General features: G+C 47.9%; 1 protein-coding gene across 1 annotated transcript in view; it reads left to right on the top strand.

Annotated features, from left to right (window-relative positions):
* Positions 1 to 859: 859 nt before the first annotated feature.
* LOC118094798 (G protein-activated inward rectifier potassium channel 1-like) overlaps positions 860 to 22141 on the top strand; it is a 28699-nt gene continuing 7417 nt past the window's right edge. The window contains exons 1-2 of the mRNA XM_035135476.2: positions 860 to 1510; positions 16402 to 16618. Of these exons, the coding sequence (XP_034991367.2) occupies positions 860 to 1510; positions 16402 to 16618 (868 nt within the window). The remainder of the gene's footprint in view (positions 1511 to 16401; positions 16619 to 22141) is intronic.

Below are 22141 nucleotides of genomic sequence, written 5' to 3'. Positions count from 1 at the left end.
GTCGGGGAGGCTCCGTGCTTTGCCGAGAGCGTGGCGAGTTCCCTCCGAGGTAGGTGGCGGGACGACGGGGCAGGTTCCCGGAGCGGGGCGCAGGCCCCCGGGGGCAGGGACCCGCTTCCAGGGGGGCGGGGCTGCTTTTCCCATTTAAAACAAAAGGATCCAGCTCCGGATCCAGCCAGGGATCCCTCGAGGGCAGCCCGTGTGGACCACACACCCCAACCCAAGGCAGTGAAGCCACGTGTGCGTGGGGCCAGTTCTCATCATCCCCCAAGAGAGCCCCGGAGGACCCTCGCCAGCAGCGGCAGAAAGGTCTGCAGAAGTCGAAATCGGCTCCTGCTGGTAGAATCGGTGCCCATCCAAATCCCCGGGGTGACCATCAGTGCCCTGCCAGCGCGGACCTTGGTGCTGCCACCCGCAGCTTGCGAGAACCATTCCCCCCTCCCCCAGCGTGCAAACGGACCACCCAAACTCAGCCAGCATCCTGCCATCGGTCATGACCAGCATGCAAAAGTGACCACCTAAGCGGCCAACCCAACTCGGGCTCTCTTGTCTGGCCATCGGGGTCCAGCTTCTGCTACCCAGCACAGCTTACAGGTCCAGAACCAGCTCACGGAAAGTGGGTTCCCCTGCCAACACCAGCCCAGAAATCCTCCAACCTCGCCCGCCACAGCGCTCAGCCCAGCCCATGCAGTGAGCAAGCCGGCTCCCAGCAAACTGAGAAGATAATCCAGAAAAGAGGAGACAAACCTAAGTCCTGGGTGTGCAGCGGAGACGGATGTCTAGTGCGATTTTCCCTCTCCGGTGCAGGTGAAGAGGACGTGCCGAGCCAACGGGGCAAGCTCCCCTCCTTGCCACCAGAATGTCGGTGGTGCGCCGGAAGTTCGGCGACGAATACCAGGCTGTGGTGGGCACGTCGGCGCGGCGGAAGCGCCAGCGCTTTGTGGACAAGAACGGCCGCTGCAACGTCCAGCATGGCAACCTGGGCAGCGAGAACAGCCGCTACTTGACGGACCTCTTCACCACCCTGGTGGACCTCAAGTGGCGCTGGAACCTGCTCATCTTCCTGCTGACCTACACGGTGGCCTGGCTGGTCATGGCCTCCATGTGGTGGGGGATCGCCTACTTGCGGGGAGACCTGGACATGCACCACGGGCACAGCCCTGGGCACAACCCTTGCGTGGCCAACGTCTACAACTTCCCCTCGGCCTTCCTCTTCTTCATTGAGACGGAGGCGACCATCGGATACGGGCACCGCTACATCACAGAGCGCTGCCCTGAGGGCATCGTGCTCTTCCTCTTCCAGTCGCTACTGGGCTCCGTGGTGGACGCCTTCCTCATTGGCTGCATGTTCATCAAGATGTCCCAGCCCAAGAAGAGGGCTGAGACCCTCATGTTCAGCCGCGCCGCGGTCATCTCCAAGCGAGACGGGAAGCTGTGCCTCATGTTCCGCGTGGGGAACCTGCGCAACAGCCACATGGTCTCGGCCCAGATCCGCTGCAAACTTATCAAGGTGAGTCGTTTCCTCCATGAGATCCCACCTTCACAGGAAAGAGGTGGCACTCACGTCCCGGGAAGCTAGGGAGCTGGATTTCGATGTGTGAGAGGCCTAGATTCAAATTTCGCTTCTGGGCTCCTGGGCCCATGCCCTCGGTCTCAGTTCCCTCATCTGTGAAATGGGAGCATTAAGAATCATGTGATGAGCTTACTGTGAGCTTAATACAAAGGCCTTTGCAGATGAAAGTTGCCTTGTAGAAGATGCATAATAGCAGGCGCTGAACAGAGAGGGGGGAAAGAGGTTCCAAGAAGGATGAGCAGGTAGGATTGGGAGTTTGTGGAAAAGGCTCCAAAGAGGATGCCGAAATGGCTTATCCCGTGTCACGTGCTAGAGATTTTGCACAATTCTTTTCAGGTTAAGGAGACATTTAAACCTGGAGGTTTGGAGTAAGCAGGTAGGCAAGCCTAAAGTCAGACTACAAACAGTTTCTTACATTCAGTATCTTCACATCTTCCTCTCCCCCACCCCAACCGCCACCCCACATCCCTTAAAAACAATAATCTCAAAATCAATATCGTCTAAGGAAGTGGGTGTGGGAGGCGAATCAAATGAGAAGATAAGCAATCTGGAATTTTGGAATCATGTTTGCGTTAGAGACCCAGACAAATTTGCTCCCGAGTGGGCATATCAATTTTGTTAGCAAATGAACAAATAAAATAAAATAAAAACCAGGAGGATTTACTGGTGAATTCCCCCCCCCCCCCCCGCTGCAGTTGGATTTGTGCATGACTCTATCTGAGGGAGGGCTCAGCCCAGGAGCCTATTTTCAACGGCCATCCTGAAACATGAGAAATCAAGCTAGATGCAAAAGCGTATTATAAGCCTATTTGCAAATGACCTTAGCTTTCTACTTAGCTTACCTAGCTCAGTCAATCTTCAGTCAGAGCGTGAGACTCTGACTCTCAGGGTCGTGGGTTCAAGCCCCAGGTTGGGCAAAAGATTCCTGCATTGCAGGGGGTTGGACTAAATGACCCTCGTGGCCCCTTCCAACTCTGCAATTCTATTATTCTACCAAGCAACCTTGGCCGGCACCTGCACCTGCCTAGTGCACTGCTGAGTAAACGGCCAACCACTGACCTCACCAATCCATCACACGGTTGGAGAAAATAGGTTGATTCCAGATGCCATCAAGGACCATCTGTTTATGCAGCAAAGATCACCACTTTGAACCCTGAGTCACCATGATGCAATGGCCAAGGCAGCAGCAAGCCAGAGGTGGAGGGAATCCTATGAAAAGCAGATGTGTTGGTCCATTAAAAAAAAAACTGATCTGAAACTGCTTTGGGGAGGGGAATTGCCAGTGAAGTCCTTTCTCAGGATTCCAACCCGGCAGGGGAAAAGGTCACAGTTGCTTTGCAGTGAAGGGTCAGAAGAACCGATGGTTCTTTCATATGGCTCAGGTTGAGAGCCTGGCAAAGGACCAGCAAACATCAGGGGTGAATGCTGGAGAGGAGGCTAAGAGGTCTCATAGCAGAGTGTTTGGAAAGCAGAGCTAGATAAGGCAAGGCAAGCGACAAACACAGGGAGGAGGTTGAGAAGTGAGATCCTGAGCAGCACGGTTCCTCCCCCCTCCCCCCCCCATGCGATGCATAACAAACACAGAAGCTCACGCTCATGGAAAGCTGCGGCGATAGTCAATAGCACGGGCAGAAATCGAGATAAATGCAGGAAATTAGCAAGTGAAGCCTTGGCATTCACTCCCAGAGACCAGCCAGAGGAAAAGGATAGTGGTGGCTGTCTCCATTTTGCCCTAGCTGTAAGCTACCATGGGGCATCTGGCTAGCTAGCCTCTGTATCAGAGACAGTGCGCAGGGTTTGATGGAGATTAGATAGATAGATAGATAGATAGATAGATAGATAGATAGATAGAGTGCTTTTTTCTTTAAAAAAATGTTTAGGTACTCTCATTTTCCTACTCATATTGAAATACTGCCCCTCAATGAGGCCAAACTCAGATTCACAAAATGTTTAGGAGTATGCATACCCCTGTGTCCCCCCGCCCCAGAAAAAAAGCACTGGATAGATAGATAGATACCCTGTTTCTCATATTTTAAGACATACCCATAAAATAAGCCATAGCAGGATTTTTAAGCATTCAAGGAATATAAGCCATACCCCGAAAATAAGACATAGTGATAGGCACAGCAGCAATGCCGGCCGCAGCAGGAGGAGGAGGAAAAAAATAAGACATCCCTTGAAAATAAGCCATAGTGTGTTTTTTTGAGGAAAAAATAAATATAAGACATGTCTTATAATATGAGAAACACGGTAGATAGATAGATAGATAGATAGATTAAGGTTACCAGATGTCCCTGTTTCCCGGGGACAGTCCCCCAACAAAATCCATTGTCCCCGGATTCATTGAAAAAAAATTGGTAACCTTAAGATAGATGATAGATAGATAGATCTCACCGTGAATAAGAATTCAATATGTTCTTACATTTCGTCTCTCTTCCAACTCTTAGAAAACAAAAGGGTGGTCCTTTTCGAGGATCACTTTAATCAGTGCACAATATATTATTTCAATGTAGGCAAATGCTTCCATGCAAAAATAAACTACATACTGTACTGCATGTCTGTTACTGTTACTGCCTTGTTTTGTTCTTACTGTAATCCAATGTTCGCTCTTCCTAAATCTACACTGTGCCACTGAAAGCCAAAACCTGTCAGGGATAGGTTCTCCTTTCAGCAGACAATAAATCAGATGCCGCTTTAAACAAAAGCATCGGCAAAAACTCTGGCTTCTCTCAATTTATCATAATTTGCTGCCGTCTTAGCAGCTCTAATATCCCCAATTCTGAACAACCTAGTTTCCGCCAGGGATTTTAACATCTTTCCAGAGAGTCTTGTCAATCATATTTTAGCTGCAACCAGGAAATATGGAATAATGCCCTGAAACTCCCTCCTTTACATAATCTTGAAAAACTCCCCCAACAACAGGGCCTCTGAAGTACCTAAAAGATTATAACCTATCACGAAATGAATAATCCATAAGATTTCTGCATGGACATCTCCACCACATATGAAAAACAATCTTCCCTTTTCTTCTACAATGTTTTTGTCAAAATTCTCTTCTCAATCCTATATCCTTATTTAATTTCTTGGGTGGGGGGTGTATAATGCCACTTAAAAATCACTGGGTAGTAAGATTTGTCCGGTGACAAATAAAAAAATTCCAGACCATTATTCCAAATATAATGCCAGGCATTCTCATTAATACAAACCAAGTTCCTTTCCTTGTCATTCTATACAGCAGGCATAGGCAAACTCAGCCCTCCAGATGTTTTGGGACTACAACTCCCATCATCCCTGACCACTGGTCCTGTTAGCTAGGGATGATGGGAGCTGTAGTCCCAAAACATCTGGAGGGCCGAGTTTGCCTATGCCTGCTATACAGCTTTTTAGGATTTGTATTACACACGTTTTCTTTCAACACGTTTCTTAAGAAGCTGTTCTTGACCTCCTTAAAATCACTGTTGCATATTTTCTCGGAAACATAATGGATATGATCTAGGCTGCAATCCTACGCACGCTTACCTGGGAGTAGATCTCAATGAGCTAAGTGGGAATTGCTGCTGGGTAGACATACGCAGAGAGTACACCCTAAGTTTAGCTGTACTTAGGTCCCCCTGAAATCAATGGAAACAAATAGTCACCCTTTAAGTCCCATTGATTTGAATAGCTCAGTTGGTTAGAGCACAGTGCTGTTAATGCCAATGTTGCAGGTTCTATCCCCGTATGGGACAGCTGCATATTCTTGTATTTCAATGGGGTTGGACTAGATGATCCTCAGGGTCCCTTCCAACTGTACTATTCTATGATTCTATAAAATGTTGATCGGTAATGTCTATTATTTCAGTGGGAACCATGTGCAACTGGCTTAGGTTGCAGCCCCAACCCTACTTGCCAGGTAGTAACACTCGTTTAATTCAAGAGAACTTACTTCTGAGTAGGCACAGTTAGGATTACGCTGAGCCTTGCCTTAATTTTTAAGAACCAATACAATTAGCAGTCTAGCCTCACTTCTGATCAAATCCTTTCATTTTATAGCAGGGGTCAGCAGCCTTTTTCAGCCGTGGGCCGGTCCACCGTCTCTCAGACCATGTGGGGCCGGAGTATTTTTTTTTGGGGGGGGGATGAACAAATTCCTATGCCCCACAAATAATAATATATTATTTATACCCCGCCCATCTGGCTGGGTTTCCCCAGCCACTCTGGGCGGCTTCCAACCGAATATTAAAAACAGTACAGCATCAAACATTAAAAACTTCCCTAAACAGGGCCGCCTTCAGCTGTCTTCTGAAACTACAATAGTTACTTATTGCCTTGACATTGCCTTGAAATAAGCCAGAGATGCATTTTAAATAAAAGCACACATTCTACTCATGTAAAAACACCAGGCAGGCCCCACAAATAACCCAGAGATGCATTTTAAATAAAAGCACACATTCTACTCATGTAAAAACACCAGGCAGGCCCCACAAATAACCCAGAGATGCATTTTAAATAAAAGGACACATTCTACTCATGTAAAACCACGGTGATTCCCGGACCGTCCGCAGGCCGGATTTAGAAGGCGATTGGGCCAGATCCGTCCCCTGGGCCTTAGGTTGCCTACCCCTGTTTTATAGGCATCCCTCTTCTTCTTTTTCATTTGGTAAAGTAAAAGAGGTATGCACCACAGTATGGGAAACCAGTACAAAAAGAAAGAAGGAAAAAAGGGCGCAGAAAAGATTAAAATTTACTCCCAAGTTCCTAAAGGGTTTCACTAAGAAGATACGTCAGTGTGTGATACAGAGTGAGCAATCGTCTCCTTCTTTCAGCTGATTATTGAAGGTTCTCAAGGGGAGCTTGGGGTGTTGATTTAATTCTTTTCGCCACAGTTCCCCTTTCCCAATAAACCCACTAAGCAATCAGACCCTCCAAATGTTCCAATTTTCCAGGGACAGTCCCAGATTTACAGAAGCTATCCTCGTTTCTGATTTGATTTACATCATAAGCCACCCTGGTTTCTCAATTGATCCTGGAGTGTCCCTATTTTCATCAGAGAAATGTTGTTGGAGGATATGGAGTCATATGACCCCTGAGCCAAGGAGATAAGTAACTAATAACTATAGAACCTTTAGAAGACAGCTTGTAGGCAGCCCTTTATAAGGAAGGTTTTTATATACAGTGGTACCTCGGTTTATGAACATAATTGGTTCCGGAAGTCTGTTCATAAACTGAAGTGTTCATAAACTGAAGCGAACTTTCCCATTGAAAGTAATGGAAAGTGGATTAATCTGTTCCAGACAGTCTGCGGAGTACTTAAACTGAAGCGTTCATAAACTGAAGCGAACTTTCCCATTGAAAGTAATGGAAAGTGGATTAATCCGTTCCAGACGGGTCCGCGGTGTTTGTAAACCAAAAATTCGTAAACTGAGGTGTTCCTAAACCGAGGTTCCACTGTACGTATGTTGGAAGCTGCTCAAGTTGGCCAGGGCAACCCAGTCAGATGGGCAGAGTATAAATAATAACGTTGTTGTTGAATCGGACAGCCCTATTTTCATTGCAGAAACATTGGAGGGTATGCTAACTGCAATTGGCAAGCATTGTAACATACTAGGTAAGCCCAGATCTGCTTTACTTATGGCTTCACTAGGAAGAACCTAGCAATGTATTCTTCTACAATGCCGATCCGGCCGCACAAAATCCAAAACTAGCTCTGGAGTGCGTTCTTGCACCGGTGGCTGGCATTTAGGGGAAATCTGCAGCTAGCCAGCCCTTGTTCCTCTTGGCAAGAGCTCAGCCTGCTGCTGGAGCCGCAGCCGCAGGAGTAGGAAGTGCCTCAAGCTGTCGCCCCGCATTCCTCTGCTGTCTTCGCAAGTTCCTGCATCCGCGGAACAAGCCGTTCTCTGACATGGCCCAAGTCCAAAACCCAGGCACTTTGACTATCAAAGGCAGTCGCTGCTGGACCGCTGAGCGATGGGAGACTTTCGACAGATCATACCAACAGAAGGGCGCGTGTGGGTCATCCTGGCAGCCAGCCCTTAAAAGCTGGCATCTTGGCACTTCTGCCAGCCTTGATTCTGAAGGTCATAAAAGGGGCAGCGTGCATTACTTTCTAAAGAGCTGCTGCTGCTGTCTTGTCGCAACACTTGAGCCCCCTGGGAAATGTCTGCTTTGATTTCATTTCAAAAAGTCAAGTCTCTAGTCCCCGCAGTATAACAGAACCTGTGCCTTCGTATAGTTTCAGAAGAGTTCCAGGAGGACTCTGGAAGCCCTGAGATGTAATATAAAATGGGGATCAGCCTCAGGGTTTGCTAGGGTTTAGCTGTGGGTTATGTTTCCGAGTGTTTCTGAGCACGTGTATGTTGCCATTCTGCCACCTCTGTGTTACCATAGCCAGCCCCCACACATCTGGGGTGATCAAGTAAGCAGGGTTTAATTTCTATTAATAATTTTTAAAAACAGAGGCACTCATTAAAAACAGAGGGACCCATTCAGGATACAACCTCTTCCTTCAAACCACTGTCTCCAATTCTGAACATGAGATACTGCCGTTGAGGGGGGATTTTACTTTGCACATGCTCAGAGGCAGCATGGGGAAAGTGGATATTCCCCCGCACCCTTCCTTGTTCCTAATCTGAGAACTAGCGATCACCCAATGAAATACATGGACGTCGAGTTCAGGACATACCCGTAGGAAGCACTTCAGGGCTCGCAAAACTGGTGGGAATCTGCTGCCGCAAGAGGTGGCCACAGCCAGTGGCTTGGATGGCTTTCAAAAGGAGATTCAACAATACATTCATTGAAGCTGCAAGTCTATCAGCTGTTGGAGTTAGCCATAGTTGAGTGGAAACTCCAGCTCCAGAAGCTGTCTACCTTTGAAGCTACCTGCTGATGGAGAACAAGGCAGGAGAGGTTTGTTTGTGTGGGAAACAGGAGATGGTCCTAAACAGACCTCTGGGAGCTTCTCCTTACTCTTCAGAGAGGACGAGGTTGCAAGCCCCAAGCTGGAAGTGAAGTGAGATGATATAGACTCTGGTGCTGCTGTTCCTTCCAAATTATTAATATTATTCCAAGTATTTATTGCTATTCATTATTATTATTTAAGATGGTAAAGCATAGTGCTTCTGCAAGCCAGCCAGACCCTTTTCCTTAGGGCTTTCTCCTTCCAAGTCTTCTCAGCACCGCAGCCAACTTCTAAAGGCCTTACTCTGCCCCCCTCAATAAAATATTTGAGAGGTCTCAGCCCCCCAAAGGTGATGGACATTCTTTGCCATTAAAATGGTGTCTGTCTGTGTGCCGCATTATGTGATTATGTGGGGCGGGGCTTACCTCGCCCCCTCTTTTTAATTCAAGTTGGCACCCCTACTTCCATGGCTATAGCCAGGATTTATGGGGGGGGGGACACTCACCTGTCACCACCCTCTGTCTGTCTCTTGTCTTGCAGATTCATGGGCCTAGCCAGGGTTTTTGTTAGGGAGGCAGCAGCCAAAGTTGTCCAGCTTTTTCTAGATCACCCCCTAAAATAGTTGTTGAACTTTCTGGGGAAATCACAGGTAAAAAATACCCCCACTGCGGGAAGAAAGCTTTCATAAGGGGGAGGGGGGGCAGAACCTCAATTAATTGGGTACTTTCAATGCTTTTCAATAATTTTCGTGTTTGGGCCCATGAGCAGTTTTGGACTGAAATGTCTCAACAGTTGTTTTATCTTCCTCAGAAAAACTATATTTCTACAATTTCTACTTTTAGTTTAAGTATTGTTATTTATTGACTTGGTTTAGGGGAGGGCAGCTGTGCCCACCCTGGCTACGCCCATGCCTACTTCTCAGTGGGACCCAGGCCTATTCTGCGTGCGACCCCACCCCTCCAACCTGCTCCTGCCCAGCCTCCAAAACCCCGAAGGATCCTACTAGCCTCGCCGGGCACAACTCAGCTCCGGGCGAGAGCGGCGCGCCATCGGGCTTCCTCCTTCCTGGGCCACGTGCGGCTGAGCGCAGGCGGCGGCAGCTCGCCGCTTCTCCCGCACCTGATTAGAGAAGCAGCTCCGTCCGCCGACTGAGCGAGCCCGGCCGGGAGATAAGGCTTATCGCGCCACCCGCCTTCGGGCTTCTCGCCATCCCCATCTCCGATAAGGAAGGCCGGCTGGTCCACGTGCGCCTGCTTCCTCCGGAGCGAGGCGGGGAGAAGCCGAGACCTTGCCGCGTTAGGAAGCAACCCCGCCATAACGCCGCTGCGCGCAAAAGGAATCTGGCGCGTAAAAACGCGCACCGACATTGCGCGCGCCGCGGGGATCTCCGCGCAACAGGGGGGGGGGGTTTCCTAGGGAACGGGCAGCTCTAGGGCTTGAGTCCTTTGCAAGCTTCTGGGGCTGGAGGGGGAAATGGGGGGGGAGAGAGAGAAATGAAGAAAGCACTCACTTCTCAAAATTAAAATGACACCCATGCAGGGGTGCCTACTTGAATAAAACATTGCGAAGGGGGCGGATAAGCCCCATCCCGCATAACCGATCACAAGACACACACCATTTGAATGGCAATGCTCATAAACTTTGGGGCGCCCTCAAGTATTTTATTGGGGGGGCGGGCAAGGGACTTCGGCCCCCTAGGAGTTGGCTCCTATGGTTGCAGCCAACTAAATTAGACTCTGAGTAGACCCGTTTGAGTTAATGGGTCTGAGTAAGTCATGCCTCTTAATTGCAGTGGGTCTGCTCTGAGTATGACTGAATGGATGCCACTATTAATATCAGCATGTATGGTATGGTACTGTTTCTTGACGAAGCAGGATTGGCACTCATGCCCAAATCACTAATGTGGAAATTATTGAATCAGTGCAATTGGAGAGTATGCCTGTCTGCTGCAGACCCTCCAAGTGTCCCTATTTTCCGGGGACGGTCCCAGATTATTTACAGATGCTGTCCCAGTTTCTGATTTGATCCTGGAATGTCCTGCTTTTCCTTAGGACGTCTCTGTTTTCATCAGAGAAATGCTGGAAGGTATGGAGTTATGCGACCCCTCCCCCCAAGCCAAGGGGATAAGTAATTATACAGTCTTTAAAAGATGTCTGAAGGCAGCTCTGTATAGGGAAGCTTTTTAAAAAAGATTTGTTTTATTGTGTTTTTATATATGTTGGAAGCTGCCCAGAGTGGCTGGGGCAACCCATTCAAATAGGCTGGGTATAAAATTATTATTATTATTATTATTATTATTATTATCATCATTATTATTATTGAATACGACAGGTCCCTATTTTCTTTTCTTAATTCAAAAAACAATTATTCAAAAGTTACAATACAATACATTTTCAATCAATATATCCCCTCCACAGACACCTCTGTGATGATGGTGGCATTAAAATACTCTGCTCTTCTTCAATAAAAGAGAAAAGGGGAGACCAGATTGTGTCAAAGGTATCCTTTTTGGAGATTCCTTTGATTAGTTGCCGATGGTATGTGAGGCGTTCTATTAAAAGGCTCAGAACCCCTTACCTCAAGGACCGCCTCTTTCCATATAAACCTACCCAGACCCTGAGATCATCTTCTGAGGCCCTCCTTCGTGTGCCTCCTCGAGAGGTCCGGAGGGTTGCAACATGAGAAAGGGCCTTCTCTGCAGTGGCTCCCCATCTGTGGAATGCTCTCCCCAGGGAAGTTCACCTGACACCTTCATTATACACCTTTAAGCACCAGGGAAAAACTTTTTAAGCAGGTCTTTGGTTGATCCAATTTATATCCTATGCCCTTTTAAAATGTGTTTTTTTGTGGGGAGAGAGGTATTGGGTTGCTGTTTTCATTTTCATTAGGTATTTTGTGGTTTTATATCTTGATTTTATTCTGTGAACCACCCTGAGACCCCCCGGGTATAGGACGGTACTGTATATAAATTCAAACAACAACAACAACAACAACATCATCAAGCCAATTTTCATCAGAGGAATGTTGGAGGGGATGTGACCCTCTCAGATCCAAGAGGCCTTCCCTTTTGAAAACCTAGATCACTGAAATCGGATTTAATTACGGGAAATAATCAGAAGCTCTGGCAACAACACTTCAGCCATCACCTCCTCCTAGAGGTGCCAAAGCCTTATTAACTCGCTTGTCAGAACACACACACACACACACAGAAATGCCCTTGTCTGCTGGCTGGGTCTGACAGGGCATTATAGTCCAAAATATCCAGAGGGCACTGGCTTTCTGAAGTCTTCTTTATACCACATTCTCACTCCTTTTCTTCTTCTCATGCCTCGTTCACCGTGCCTTACTCATTGCTCTGTTCCTCAGGGCCAAATTGCCCGCGATGCTGAGTCACACAGAGTTTTCTTCTCCTCAATGTTTCCATTTCCCCCCCCCCCTTTTTACAAAAGGCACTTTCTTGGAGGCTGCAGTTTTCCACAGATTTGAAGAGAAAGGTTGGGCCCCTTCACCCCTCAGGTTCCCCAGCCGCGCCACCATGCTGAAAATGGCCTCCGCTAACCTGATTTTCCTCCTACAGGCAAACAGATGCAGGTATCTGTGCAGCTGCATTTTGTTAACGTGGGGAAGGAAATATAATGCTTACTCACCCACTGTGAGCCTCAAAGCATTTCCTGAACTATCCTAGCATTGCCGTATCCAATGCCTAGGCTGCCCTCTGCTTCTCCTCCACGGGACTCGGGACTCGTTTTGCCAAAATATTCACAAGTCGTGTTACAACTTCTTAAAGGTAAAGGGACCCCTGACCATTAGGTCCAGTCGTGACCGACTCTGGGGTTGCGGCACTCATCTCGCGTTATTGGCCGAGGGAGCCGGCGTGCAGCTTCCAGGTCATGTGGCCAGCATGACAAAGCCGCTTCTGGCGAACCAGAGCAGCGCACGGAAACGCCATTTACCTTCCTGCCGGAGAGGTAGCTACCGGTATTTATCTACTTGCACTTTGACATGCTTTCGAACTGCTAGGTTGGGAGGAGCAGGGACCGAACAATGGGAGCTTACCCCATCACAGGGATTCGAACCGCCGACCTTCTGATTGGCAAGGCCTAGGCTCTGTGGTTTAACCCACATCTTTCTTAGCACCCCTCACTGGGGGAATTTGAAAGCTGAAAAATTCAACGCTCCATAATCTAGCCAGGCTGGTGAGAGGGATGTTTTCTGGCGAGAGTCTCAAGGGCCAGACTGAGCTCTGGAGGGCTGTCATTTCTGCCCTGCCCTGAGCTTCCTCATTCCTGTGCTAAATAGCTTTAAACATCCTCTGATTAGTCACATTGCTCAGAAAGGGGTTTTCTTTTGTCTTTATTTGCCATATTTCTTTTTTCGACGTTGCATTATTATAGACCCGATCCTATGGAGCCATTCACACAAAACGATGCTTAATAATTTCCTTTCCTCCATTTCCAATTCTCATTTGGGGTGTGTGTGTGTCAGGCCAATGTCCCATCTAGTCCAGCATCCTGTTCTCACAATGACTCGCCAGATGGCTGTAGGAAACCAACAAGCAAGAGCCTTCTCCCCCTCCTGCAGTTTCAGAAGCAATGCTGCCAGAGAGCATTGCCGTCACGGCCAGTAGGCCTCGCTTGCCATCCCTTCTGCAGCTTGAACCTCTCCGCTCCTGTCTTATTGTCAGCCTCAAATGAACCATGCTTTCTGGGAGCCTTTCCAAAAGCCCTTTGACCGCCCAGTTCCCTCGGCGGGGCAGGGTGTGCATGCGCAACGTGGGTCAGGAATAATATTATTAAAGGAGCCTTGCCCATTCGGGCACAGAACATCACATTCGGTTAGCAGGCGAATTGCACCGTGATTTTTGAGCAGGAGCGAGGATTGACATGTTGGCTCATAAAGATGACAGTGAGCAAATCAGGGGACACATGTCTGGCTAATTCAGGTCGGCAAGGCATGCTGGTGCTTTCCTGGCAAAGGGAAGGAAAATGGAGAGGCGTTTGGGGAGCAGATTGCAGTGTTTGGGTGCGTCCAGAACAGACGCTTTAAGGTCCACAAGATGCTTTTTTGTTTATTTGATCAAATGTCTTGCAAGCGGGGGGGGTGGGTTTCCAGCCCAAACTCACCGGTACCTGGTTCCGGCACCTCTCAGGTGGATGCCATTGCCATTATAAGAGAACAAGGGAGGCGTTCAGGGTGACGTTTCGGCACCCTGAAAAACAGCGCCGCTTGCAAGGAATCTCGTATATCACAGCTGTCGTTCTGCACGTTCATTTTCATTTGATTTCTCTCTTCCCTTTTTAAGATGATTCAGCCCATATCTGCTTCCGACACCTTGCTAATTCCCCATCCCTCCGCTAATTACCAGTAATGCACCAGACAGCCGCAATGTCTGCCTTTTCCCCCAGCAGCCACCACAGTCCAGAAAATTGCTTCTAGCCACGCAAACACGTGTGTTGTAATTCCTTCCCTGGGGGTGGTTGGGAGTGGGGAAGGGGCAGGGCAGGGCAGGGCAGGCATCCAATCAGGTTCTTCCAGGCAGCCTTGTCCATGATAATATCACGATGGTTCTAAGTGATGCCCCCTGCAATATTGTTTGTGCCTGCGAAAGTTTCGGAGCAGACATAACTGCCCTGAGAATTCCTGCCGAAATCCCCTAACGTTTTAAAGCCACAAATGTTAGAATCATAGAATCGTAGAGTTGGAAGAGACCACAAGGGCTATCCAGTCCAACCCCCTGCTGAGCAGGAAACACCATCAAAGCATTCTTGACATACGCCTGTCAAGCCTCTGCTTAAAGACCTCCAAAGAAGGAGACTCCACCACACTCCTTGGTAGCAAATTCCACTGCCGAACAGCTCTTACTGTCAGGAAGTTCTTTCTAATGTTAGGTGGAATCTTCTTTCTTGTTATAGGGTTGTTGGTTTTTTGCAAGGGGTTAGAGTTAGGTCTTTTCTTTTCTTTTTGTCCTGCTTTTGTTTGTTGCCCTACAGCTCAAGAAGATCCCTTCCCATGGCAATAATGTGGTATTGCATGAGAAGCATTGCAGGACAACTAATGAAGTGGAGTGATGTGTGGACATAGAATTATAGAATAGGAAGGGACCCCAAGGGACATCTAGCCCAGCCCCCGGGAATGCAGGAATCATTTGGCTCAACGTGGTGCTCGAACCCACAACCCTAAGATTACAAGGCTCATCTTCTACGGACTGAGCTATCTGCTACAGGCCAGTGTAAATCCATCACTATTCCTCTATGAATGTGTCCATGACGTGCCAAAACAAAAGAGAGAGCAGAATCGCCCATCCAGAAATAACAATTCCCAGAACTGTTGCTTTTCCTAGTGATGGAAAACAAATATTGCAACACTTAATCCAGGCATAGGCAAACTTGGCCCTCCAGATGTTTTGAGACTACAATTCCCATCATCCACTGGCCCTGTTAGCTAGGGATGATGGGAGTTGTAGTCCCAAACCACCTGGAGGGTCGAGTTTGCCAATGGCTGACTTAATCAGCACAGCTGGGTGCCCTTCCCTACTTTATTTAACTCCGTTCTTCAGTCACAGAGAAGCTTACAGGTGATGGTGTGCCGGGAGACAAAGGCAGCCCCTGCCCTCAGGCCTGCAATTTAAAAAGACACGACACAAAAGGAAAATGGATTGGAAGGGAGAAGGAAATCAAGCAGGGGTTTTAGAAATGCGGTTTGGCAGATTGTGGTGGCCAGGATTAAGTTTGTAAATCATATGCATGTTCTTCAGCTAGCAGGCAGGTCCCGTGCTGACAGGCAACGGCCTTGGGTGACCAGGAATGAGAGCTAACCACCATATATATTTCCCACAATGCCTCCCCTTGTAGCATTGCGACTGCAGGCAGTTGTGGAATGTTAAAATGGCAGTTCCGAGGCTCACCATGGAAGAAGGTATTGAAGAGGCAGGCATAATGGGAGTTGTAATCATACTAATTATCATCATCATCTGACTGGGTTGCCCCTATTATTCTGGGTGGCTCCCAACAAAATATTAAAAATACAATAAATCATCAAACACTAAAAACTTCCCTATACAGGGCTGCCTTCAAATGTCAGATAGTTGTTTATTTCCTTGACATCTGATGGGAGGGCGTTCCACAGGGCAGGCGCCACCACCAAGAAGGCCCTCTGCCTGGTTCCCTGTAACCTCACTTCTTGCAGTGAGGGAACCGCCAGAAGGCCCTCGGTGTCTGGGCTGAATGTTTGAGGTGGAGGCGCTCCTTCAGGTATACAGGTATACAGGGCCAATGCAGTTTAGGGCATTAAAGGTCAGCACCAACACTTTGAATTGTGCTCGGAAACATACTGGGAGCCAATGTAGGTCTTTCAGGACCGGTGTTATGTGGTCTCGGCAGCCACTCCCATTCACCAGTCCAGCTGCCGCATTCTGGATTAGTTGTAGCTTCCTGGTCACCTTCAAAGGTAGCCCCACGTAGAGCGCATTGCAGTAGTCCAAGCAGGAGATAACTAGAGCATGCACCACTCTGGCGAGACAGTCCGTGGGCAGGTAGGGTCTCAGTCTCCGTACCAGATGGAGCTGGTAGACAGCTGCCCTGGACACCAAATTGCCCTCCTCTGTTCTCACCGGCCACTGGCACACAGCTCAGTATGATTCCCCCTCACCCCTTTTGGAGGGAGAAACCCAGACCAGTCCTCTGGCTGATTGGGCGAGTTTGCTCTTCCGCCATGAAGGTGTGGATTACCATTGATTTGCCTGAGAGAGTCTTGCACCCTGATCTCACCCAGACCCAGGTTCAGCTCACCCCACTCAAAATCCCCTCCCTCTCTCTCAGCTTAAATTCCAATGGAGTGTCCGCAGCTTGCAAGGTGCTCCATTCAGGCACCCCGAGAAAGTTCCTATCATTTTGCTGCTGTAAGATTTGCTCTCGACTCAGTGGGACGTCTCTCTCGCTCTCGCTCTCTTTAGTCACGACAGACGCCAGAAGGTGAATTCCTGCCACTAGACCAATGCGAGCTCGATGTTGGATTCGGAACTGGGGCCGACCAACTGTTCCTCGTCTCTCCTCTCACCATCTGCCATGAAATCAACGAAAAGAGCCCCTTTTTTGCCCTCTCGCAGAGATCACTACGGAGCGAGCAGTTCGAGATTGTCGTTATCCTGGAAGGCATCGTCGAAACTACAGGTACAGTGCTGAATAATAATAATAATAGTAATAATAGTAGTAGTAGTAGTAGTAATAATAATCTATATGTATAAAAATGGTGAAGGTGCATGTGTGTTATTCCCCACTTTTCTCCCACAAGCACTTACCCGATCGTCCTGAAATTTGGCCACAACCTCAGAGTCACATGAGAGCAGGTAATCATGCACTTACACTGACCAGCTGACACACCTAACACAGGTAAAAACCTGGATTTGTGGTCAAAAAATTGCGCCCTCCAGTGGACAGCCAACAAACAACGGACAAACATATCCGTTGCGGGGGTCAAAATGGAGGACACGGATAGGTAAGTTCTTCCCTGATTGGGATGGGGGGGGTCTGTCAATAGGTGACAGGGATAACTAAGACCTTCCCTGTGATGGGTCGCTACAGAGTGTGGGGAGACACAGGTATGCCCCTATCTAAACATAACACAGGGGGGACTCTGACGGTCTGGGGAATCTGAAGGGGGGACTCTGACCCACCATTTAACAAAGAATGCCACAGCAACGCGTGGCAGGGCCAGCTAGTAATAATAATGATTTACATAGTGCAAAGATGGGGGGGCACCTGTGGGCTTTCAGGTGCTGCCAGAATACATATCCCATGGTTAGCCCAGCCAGTCGAGCATGAGACTCTTAATCTCAGGGTTGTGAGTTCGAGCCCCATGTTGGGCAGAGAGATTCCTGCATTTCTGGGGGTTAGATGACCATCACGGTCCCTTTCAGCCCCACAATTCTGTGATTCTATCCCAGACCACTAGCCATGCTGACTGGGGCTGATGGGAACTGGAGTCCAGCCACATCTGGAGGGCCACAGCTTCTCCATCCCACTGTTCCCTGGGAAAAGGGGTTGGCTGTTAAACCACTCTGGGAATTGTAGCTCTGTGAGGGGAATGGGGTCCTCCTAAGAGCTCTCAGCACCCTGAAGAAATGACAGTTGTTTTGTCTTTATGTGGCACTTCAGTGGTATTGCCGTATATTGCTTTAAAGGGGTGCTGTGTTTGTGGCCCTAGAAGTTCGCCAGAAAACAAACATCCGTTCTCCGCTTCTTCTTAACCCACCAAAAAAACGTGTCCAGCTTCTGCCGGCTCTCCAAGAAAAGTCCTTTCCTGGTTCTGCCCATTGAATCAGGTGTTTTCATCATCGCAAGCTAGCTGGATGGCTGCCACTCTTCTTCTGCCCTGGCGCTCTCAAGAAGCGAGGAAGAAAGGGAGCCCTGGCTTCTGTTAGAAAAGTAGGGCACCCTAGTTGTCGGAGGCTCCCCATTCCTCTGTGTGTTTAGCCTGGAGGCCTATCTGCTTCAGAGGGAAAAGTCTAGCAAATGTGATGGTTACAGAGAAATTAATGATGTGACTTCCCCCTCTGGCGCTATAGTAATGAGCCTTGGTTCTGTACTGTACAGCACAGCGCTGGAGATAAGTGGATTTCTCTTTTAAAGAGCTCTCATTTACAGTTCTTGAAAGAGGAGAGGTCCTGTTCTATTGGGATAGGGAAGCAAAGAGCGGCCTCACGTTATTCCAGGGCTTAATTTGAGCCAGCCCACCTCAGGTGTCAATTGGAGAATCCGCCAGCTCAGCCCCAGGACTAGCTTTCAAGTTCGGCACCAGTCTCCCTGCTGCACTGCCTTTGAAAACTGTTCTGTGTGAAGTTGCAGCAGCTCTAAAGCCAGCTAGGCAAGCAAAATGTGTGGGATGGTTTATCAATGGGTAGGAGAGGATATATTAGTTGCAATTTATCCCTCCCATGGGTGTGGGGGTTAAGTGGAGTATTAAAACCTGATGCTTGGCAGCAGAATATAGGAGACTGAAATGCTTTGATGGTGTTTCCTGCTTGGCAGGGGGTTGGACTGGATGGCCCTTGTGGTCTCTTCCAACTCTATGATTCTATGATTCTATGAAACTGTGCTGAGAAGCCTTTCATTTTATGAGCTGGTCCCAGCTAACAAAATAAGTTGGCTTCCCCTTTGTTTCCCTCTTAATAAAAGAATTAGGCAACAACTTATAAAAGTAAGCTTAAAATATATTGCTTACTTACCGGTACTTGACAGTCTTGCACGGGAACACAGCAAAGGCAACAGCAAAATTTTGCAGGTAAAAAATACTTCTTGGTTTCAACAGCCATAGTTAAATACAGAAATGGAGTCTGCGCTCAGGGAGAGTACAGATAGATATCCGTCTGCATCAAAGATATTGTGAGAAAGAAAGAGAGAGAAACAGAAAGACAGACAGACAGAGGAGGAGAAGGCTTTATATCTCCCATTTCCTCCCGCCACTGGAAGCAGGGGAAATGACATCACACAGAGCCCTCTCTCCACCAGTTACATTTCTATGGTCAAAGCCTGCCTATCTAGAAATTTGCAGCTCTGTGGTCATTAGCTACTAGACTTCCCAATCGTTAGATTTTGACTGCTAATCTACAAAATGCTCTTCCACTGACATGTCCCTCATGGTGGTGGTGTTTTTTAAAATTCAATCTTTTTTAAAAAATTCAATATTTGAAATTTAAACAGCACTGACTTTAATATAAGTCAGCTGACTTGCACAGTCATTTCTTATTTATTGCTTCACCAGGGGCTACCATCGCTCCTCACTCTGCTCGCCAACTCTGCCTACCCACCAAGCCCCCACATTGGCCAAACCCACCTTACCTTTACACCTCACCCATCCTATTGCCTATCCCCACAACCACTTTTAAATGGGGAGGTGCTTCCCCCTCCAATGAATACAGCTGCAGCCTAGGCCACCTGATATCCTGTGATCATGTTGGAGCTGATGTGGCCACCTATTGGAACATGACAACAGCCTTACATTTCTATGTATATAGGAAGATAGATGGACTATCCCCCATTTGGCCTTTGAAAAGCTTTTCTTAGCAGGTGGTGGCTGTGCCTTGGGGGTGCTTTAACTCTTTGGCTCTCCTGCATCGAGCGAGGGAGTAGACTAGATGGCTTATAAGGCTCCTTCCTCCAGTTCTTAGACATCATCCTCTGACATTTATGATCCTATGACAGGGTCTCCAAACTAAGGCCCGGGGACCGGATGCGGCCCAATCACCTTCTAAATCCGGCCCGCGGATGGTTCGGGAATCTGTGTGTTTTTACATGAGTAGAATGTGTCCTTTTATTTAAAATGCATCTCTGGGTTATTTGTGGTGCCTGCCTGGTGTTTTTACATGAGTAGAATGTGTCCTTTTATTTAAGAAGCATCTCTGGGTTATTTGTGGGGCCTGCCTGGTGTTTTTATATGAGTAGAATGTGTCATTTTATTTAAGAAGCATCTCTGGGTTATTTGTGGGGCCTGCCTGGTGTTTTTACATGAGTAGAATGTGTCCTTTTATTTAAGAAGCATCTCTGGGTTATTTGTGGGGCATAGGAATTAGTTCATATTTTTTCCAAAATATAGTCCGGCCCCCCACAAGGTCTGAGGGACAGTGGGGCTGAAAAAGTTTGCTGACCCCTGTCCTATAATATTAGTGAGCACACAGGGAAATGAGCCCTTGATAATATGGGCAATATTGTTGGGCCTCATCAACTAACCAGAGTTAGCAGAGCAAATGAAGGGAAAGAGTGGGTGTACTTATTTATTATACTTTTGTCCCACTCTTTTCCCAGCAAGCTCAGAGTAAGGCCCATTGTTTCCTCCCTGCCCTCACCACCCATTTTAGCCTCACAAGAACAGCCCTGCAAAGTAGGGCTCGCAGCCCAAGATCACCCACAGCTGAGTAGGGATTTGCGCCTTGATCCAAGTACAATACATTAGCCGCTATGCCACTTACCGAGTGTATGAGGAATACAGCACAAATCCAAGCAAAGGGAATATTTGCTTGGCAAAGGATTCTCCTGCCGTTTTCGTCCAAGTCCTGAAAAACACAGTTCAGTAGCTGAATGTCAAAGGCACGAGAAGCTCAATTAATTTTGTGGATGCATTCCAGCCCAACCATCCTTGCTGCGTAAGTGTCATTTGACATTTTAAATGGGAAATTATACGTTAATCAAATCTAACGTCGAGCGTAATTTACACGTCTTAAATCAGGTGCAGGGAGCCTCCAGCCCCCAGGCAGAGTGCAGCCCTATAGGGAAACTCTGGGCTATCCCTCTCTTCCCTAGATCTCTCCCTGGCCTGCTCTGCACCCTCCTTCAAGCACTTTTCCCTGGCCAGACTGTATTTTTGATCTGTGATAATGCATCTTCCTTGCCTGCATGGAAGATGAAAATATTGGCAAGGCAGGAGGGTGGGGGCTATAGAAACACCTGGCTTCCATATGGCTGGAATGTAGCTTCCTGTACCGAGGTAAGAGTCACACCTATTGCTCCACCCCCTTTTCCCCTGGCCCCGCCTACCAGTGACATCCAACACTTGCTCAAAGATTGTTCATGAGATGATGTGGTCCAAAGGTCCACCTGGGGGAACAGCAGGTTCAGCTGTTCATGTTGTGCGGAAGCCTGATGATCGTCTTCCAAAGCAAGTACTCTATTCCGAACTTAAAAATGGAAAGCGTAATGCTGGTGGTCAACAAAAGAGATTTAAAGACTCTCTCAAGGCAAATCTAAAAATACGTAGTATAAACACTGGCCTGTGAGCGCTCCAATTGGAGAACAGCCTTTACCAAAGGTGTAATGGGCTTTGAAGATGCTTGAACTCAGGACGAAAGGGAGAAACATGCTAAGAGGAAGGCACATTTGGCAAACCCTCACAGTGATCAACTCCCACTTGGAAACCTATGTCCCCCACTGTGGAAGGATGTGTGGATCCAGAATTGGCCTCCACAGGCGCTTACGAACCTACTGTTAGAACCGTGTTTATGGAAGACAATCTTACTCGGCTACAAGTGATCGCCATAGAAGAAGACACTTGCTCAAAGATTGTTCATGAGATGATGTGGTCCAAAGGCTGGGGAAAGGTTCTCCCACCTGGGGGGAACAGCAGGTTCAGCTGTTTAAGCTGTTTTTGTGTATAGCTAACCTCCACACTAAAAGGTGGGTGGTGTAAAGGCTTGACACTGCTGGGAAGGAATACATTTAAAGCAAATTGCCCACCCCTAAGAAAACAAATATTGGGTGCTGGGAATTGTAACACTGTGAGGGGTAAACTACAGTCCCCAATATTTTTCGGGGTGTGTGTGTGCTTTAAATATATATACACAGCCCTTGGCCACATTCACACCCTACATTTAAAGCACTCTTCTGCCACACGAATCCTGGGAGCTGTAGTTTGCTAATGGTGCTGCTGAGAGTTGTTAGGAGACCCTTACCAGTGGTCGGGGAAGATGGGAATTGTAGTCCAAAACATCTGGAGGGCTGAAGTTTGGGGGTGCCTGCTTTATCCCAATCCTCCCTCAATACCTGTAAATCAGATTGGTTTGTTAATAACAAAGATTTATATATGCTGATGGCTTTTTGTTGAGGGTTTTTTGTTGTGTAAGAATTAATCAACTGCTTCAGGATCTCTGGGGGGCTCTGAGGTTGTAAAAGCTGTGGGTCCGTAGATGGTAGTGCAAGACATTG

This window comes from Zootoca vivipara, chromosome 13 (assembly GCF_963506605.1).
Source record: "Zootoca vivipara chromosome 13, rZooViv1.1, whole genome shotgun sequence".
NCBI lineage: Eukaryota > Metazoa > Chordata > Lepidosauria > Squamata > Lacertidae > Zootoca > Zootoca vivipara.
Note: the sequence above shows the minus strand (reverse complement) of the source record. Positions and strands in the feature narration are given on the sequence as shown.